The 4,619-nt window shown below is 32.9% G+C and overlaps 1 protein-coding gene across 1 annotated transcript in view; it reads right to left on the bottom strand.

The window, feature by feature from the left end:
- Nucleotides 1-758: 758 nt before the first annotated feature.
- DCP2 (decapping mRNA 2) overlaps nucleotides 759-4,619 on the bottom strand; it is a 407,293-nt gene continuing 403,432 nt past the window's right edge. Inside the window, exon 9 of the mRNA XM_069087247.1 lies at nucleotides 759-813. Coding sequence (XP_068943348.1) covers nucleotides 766-813 — 48 coding nt within the window. The 3' untranslated portion in view covers nucleotides 759-765. The remainder of the gene's footprint in view (nucleotides 814-4,619) is intronic.

Here is a 4,619-nt window from a genome sequence, read left to right as displayed (position 1 = left end):
ACCATTTTGACCTTATCTTGGTAAATGGTATAAGATATTGGTCTATGCCCAGTTTCTGCCATACTGTCGTCCAGTTTTCTCAACAATTGTTACCAAATAATGAATTCTTCTCCCAAAATCTTAAATCTTTACAGTTGTCAAATACAAAGTTATTTTATTTATTTGTTTCAATAAATTATACATCTACTCTGCTACTTTGATCTACCTTTCTCTCTCCTAGCCAGGACCAGACAGTGTTGATTATTATTGCATTATACTATAGTTTTAAGATCTTGAGTTGCTAACCCTCCTTCCTTTACATTTTTTCCATTAGTTCCTTATTCTTAATTTTTTTACTTCCAAATTAATTTTGGTAATTTTTTTTCTAATTCAGTAAAATAATTTTTTTGGTAATTTAAATGGGATGGTATTGAATATATAAATTAGTTCAGGTAAAATTGTCATTTTTATTCTATTGGCCCCACCTACCCATGAACAATTTCTATTTCTGCAATTATTTAAATCTGATTTTATGTGTATAAAAAGTTTCCTATAATTCTGTTTATATAGATCCTGAGTTTATCTTGGCAGATGTACTCCCAGGTATTTTATGCTCTCTAGAGTTATTTTAAATGGGGTGTCTTTTGCTATCACTTCCTGCCGAGTTTTGTTTGCGATATGTAGGAACACAATGATTTATATGGATTTATCTCATATCCTGCTACTTCAGTAAAATTATTGCTTTAAGTTAGTCAATCTTTGTTGAGTTCCAAGTATACTATCATATTATCTACAAAAAGATATAGTTGTATTTCCTCGTTTCCTATTCTGATTCTTTCTTTTTTCTTCTTATTGCTATTAATTTTGTCAATTTGACTTTTTTTAAAGAAAAAAGAAAAACAAATTACATTAAAAATGTAAAGGGTTAATGTACTATCAATGAAAATGAAATTAAACCAATTATTAGGACTTATTTTGCTGACTTGCATACCAATAAAACTGTCAGTCTAAATGAAATAGATGAATATATTTTTTAAAAGAGGAACAGCTAGGTGTGAGGCCTAAAGGCATCTTCCTGAGTTCAAATCTGGCCTCAAACACTTACTACCCGTGTGACTGTGGGCAAGTCACTTAACTCTGTTTGCATCCATTCATCATCTGTAAAATGCACTGGAGAAGGAGCTTGAAAACCACATCTTTGCCATGGAAATCCTGAATGGGATCACAAAGGGTCAGATACGACCGACACAACTAAACAACAAACAGCAATAAAAAATATAAATTACCCAGATTAACAGAAGAGGAAATAGAACATTTAAATAACCCTATCTTAGAAAAAGAAATTGAACAAGCCACAAATGAACTCCTGAAGAAAATATCTCCAGGACCAGATGGATTTATAAGGGAATCCTCCCAAACATTTAAAGAACAATTCATTTCAATACCATATAAGCTATTTAGAGGGGGAAAGAGGTAAAGGATTCCTACCAAGTTCCTTCTATGACACAAATATATAATTTTTTTTTTACCTAAACTAGGGAGAACAAAAAGGGGAAAAAAACTATAGACCAATTTCCCTAATGAATATTAATGTAAAAATTTTAATTAAAATACTAGTAATATAGCAATATATATTAAAAATCATATACTATAACCAGTTGAGATTTATGCCAGAAATTCAGGGTTGGTTCAATATTAGAAAAACTATAAACAGAATTGATAATATCAGTAATAAAAACAACAAACATCTATGATTATATTAATAGGTATGGGGAAAACCTTTGAGAAAACATAACACCCATTCCTATTTAAAACACTGCAAAGAATAGGAATCAATAGAACTTTTCTTACAATTGTACATAGTATCTATCTAAAACTAACAACAAGCATTATCTGTAGTGGGAATAAACTAGAAGCTTTCCCAATAAGAGTAGGGATGATGCAATGATGTCCATTATCCCTACTATTATTCAATATTATAGGGGCATATAGGTGGTACACTGGGTAGAGCACCAGACCTAAATTCAGGAAGATTCATTTTCCTGAGATCAAATCTGACCTCAGACACTTAGTAGTCATGTGACCCTGGGCAAGTCACTTAAACCTGTTTGCCTCAGTTTCTTCATTTGTGGACTAGAGAAGAAAATGGCAAACTACTCCTGTATCTTTGCTAAGAAAATGCCAAATGGGGTCAGGAAGATTTGGACACAATTGAAAAACAATTCAACAACCCTTGATATCGTACTAAAATTCTAGCTATAGCAATAAGGCAAGAAAGAGAAATCGAAGGGACAAGAATAGACACTGAGGAAACAAACTATCACTCTTGGCATATAATATGATGGTAAATTGAGAAAATTCTAAAGAATCAACTAAAATATCAGTTTAAACAACAACTTCAGCATAGTTTCAGGATGTAAAATAAATCCACATAAATCATCATTATTTCTATATATAAACAAGAAAACTCAGCAGGAAGAGATTGAAAAAGAAATCACAATGTAAAATATTTGGGAGTCTACTTGCCAAGACAAACTCAGGCATTATATGAACACAATTTCAAGACACTTTTCACACAAATATAGACAGATATAAACAATTCGAGAAATATTAATTGCTCAGGAGAAGGCCAAACCTATAATGTAATAAAACATAACACAATACAGTACAATATATTATGGAATTCTATTTGGTGCCATACCAAATTACTAAAGAACTGTCTTATAGAATTAGAAAAAACAGTAACAACTTTCACCTGGAAGAACAAAGGTTAAGAATATTAAGGGAACTGATTTTTAAAATGCAAAAGAAAGTGACATAGCTGGACCAGATCTCAAACAATATTATAAAGTGGTAATCATCAAGACAATCTAGTACTTGGAAAGAAATAAAATGGTGGATCAGTGGAATAGATTAGAAACACAGTAGCAAATGACCCTAATAATTTAGTGTTTGATAACACAAAAATCCAAGATTTGGAGGTAAGAATTCAACATTTGACAAAAATTGCTTAGGAAACTGGAAAGCAATTTGGCAGAATCTAGGCATAGACCAACATCTGATACGATGATCACATCAAAATGGATAGATGATTTAGAGGTAATACCATAAGCAAATTAGAAGACCATGGAAAATGTACCTTTCAGATCTATAAGATAAAGGAAAAGTTTGTAACCAAACGAGATAGAGGGAATTACAGAAAGTAAAATGGATAATTTTGAGTATATGAAATCAAAATGCTTTTGCATTAAAAAAAAAAAAGTAAAGATGAGATTAGGATTTTTTTAAACTGGAAAATATGTTTACAGCAAATTTCTCTGATAAAGACCTTTTTTCTCAAATACAGAGAAAACTGAGTCATATTTATAAAAATAAGAGCCAATCTATTGTTGATAAATTGTCAAAGGATATGAAAAGTCAGTTTTTAGGGAAAGAAATCAAAGCTATCAATAATTACATTAAAATCACTAAATCACTATTGATTAGAGAAATACAAATTAAAACAACTCTGAGATACCACCTGTAGCAGCAAGCACCCCAAGCGTGTCCTCAGGGTGTGCTGCCCATACAGGTTCTTGGATCTGCTTTGTTAAAGGAAAGCAACTCAAAATGGGTTAACAAGCTTACTTTAATCAGTCAGACATATATCGTTTACCTTGTTCAGGGGAAAAAGGTCAGCACCCTAAACTTCAAAATATACAGACGGAATTATCAAGACATTAACAGATCAAGTAGACAGCTTTCCAAACTGTCCAACCATTACATCCATACCCAGTCAACATCTGGGTTTCCACATCTGGGTTTTTCAAAGCCGGGGGACTCTCAACAACGGCTTCCCAGAATTCAGATCAAATCACAGAACAGTTCCCAAAGTGAGTCCCAAAACAAAGCTACACATCAGGGCTTATATAGCCTTCTCCTGGCTCAGAGAATGTAACAACCTTATTGACTCACTGGCCAATCAAGAAGTATCTACTGAAAAACAAGCCTCCCACCGCAGGCTTCAGGTGCACATTAGCCTAGGGGCAGGGAAGATCTTTAAAATTTACATTCTTATTACACCACCTCACATCTATCAGTTTGACTAACATGACGAAAAAGGAAAATGTCAAAATCTGGAGGGGATATGGGAAAATTGGGAGCCTAATGCACTGTTGGTGGAGTTGTGAACTGGTCTATTTTGGGAAACAATTTGGAAGTATGTTCAAAGGGTTATAAAACTGTGCATACCCTTTGACCTAGTAATACAACTACTAGATCTGTATACTGAAGAAATCAAAGAAACAGAAAAAGGACCTGTTTGTATAAAAATATTTGTAGCAGCTCTTTCTGTGTTGACAAAGAATTGGAACTGAAGCGATATCAAGTTGGGGAATGACTGAACAAGTTAGATATATGTTGTGATGGAATACTATTGTGCTATAAGAAATGACAAGCAGGATGTTTTCAGAAAAACCTGGGAAGACTTACATGAACTGATGCAAAGTTAAGTGAGCAGAGCCAGAACATCATATATAGTAAGGATCATCAATTGTGAAAGACTTAGCTATTGATCCAAGACACTGTGATAGTAATGGAATATAAAGATTCTCCTGTATTGGCTTGGTTTTCAAATTGATTGTGTTAAAACCCAGAGCTTG

This window comes from Petaurus breviceps, unplaced genomic scaffold, assembly GCF_028583685.1.
Source record: "Petaurus breviceps papuanus isolate PSGF00001 unplaced genomic scaffold, PetGlider_PUasm1.0 118, whole genome shotgun sequence".
Taxonomy (NCBI): domain Eukaryota; kingdom Metazoa; phylum Chordata; class Mammalia; order Diprotodontia; family Petauridae; genus Petaurus; species Petaurus breviceps.
Note: the sequence above shows the minus strand (reverse complement) of the source record. Positions and strands in the feature narration are given on the sequence as shown.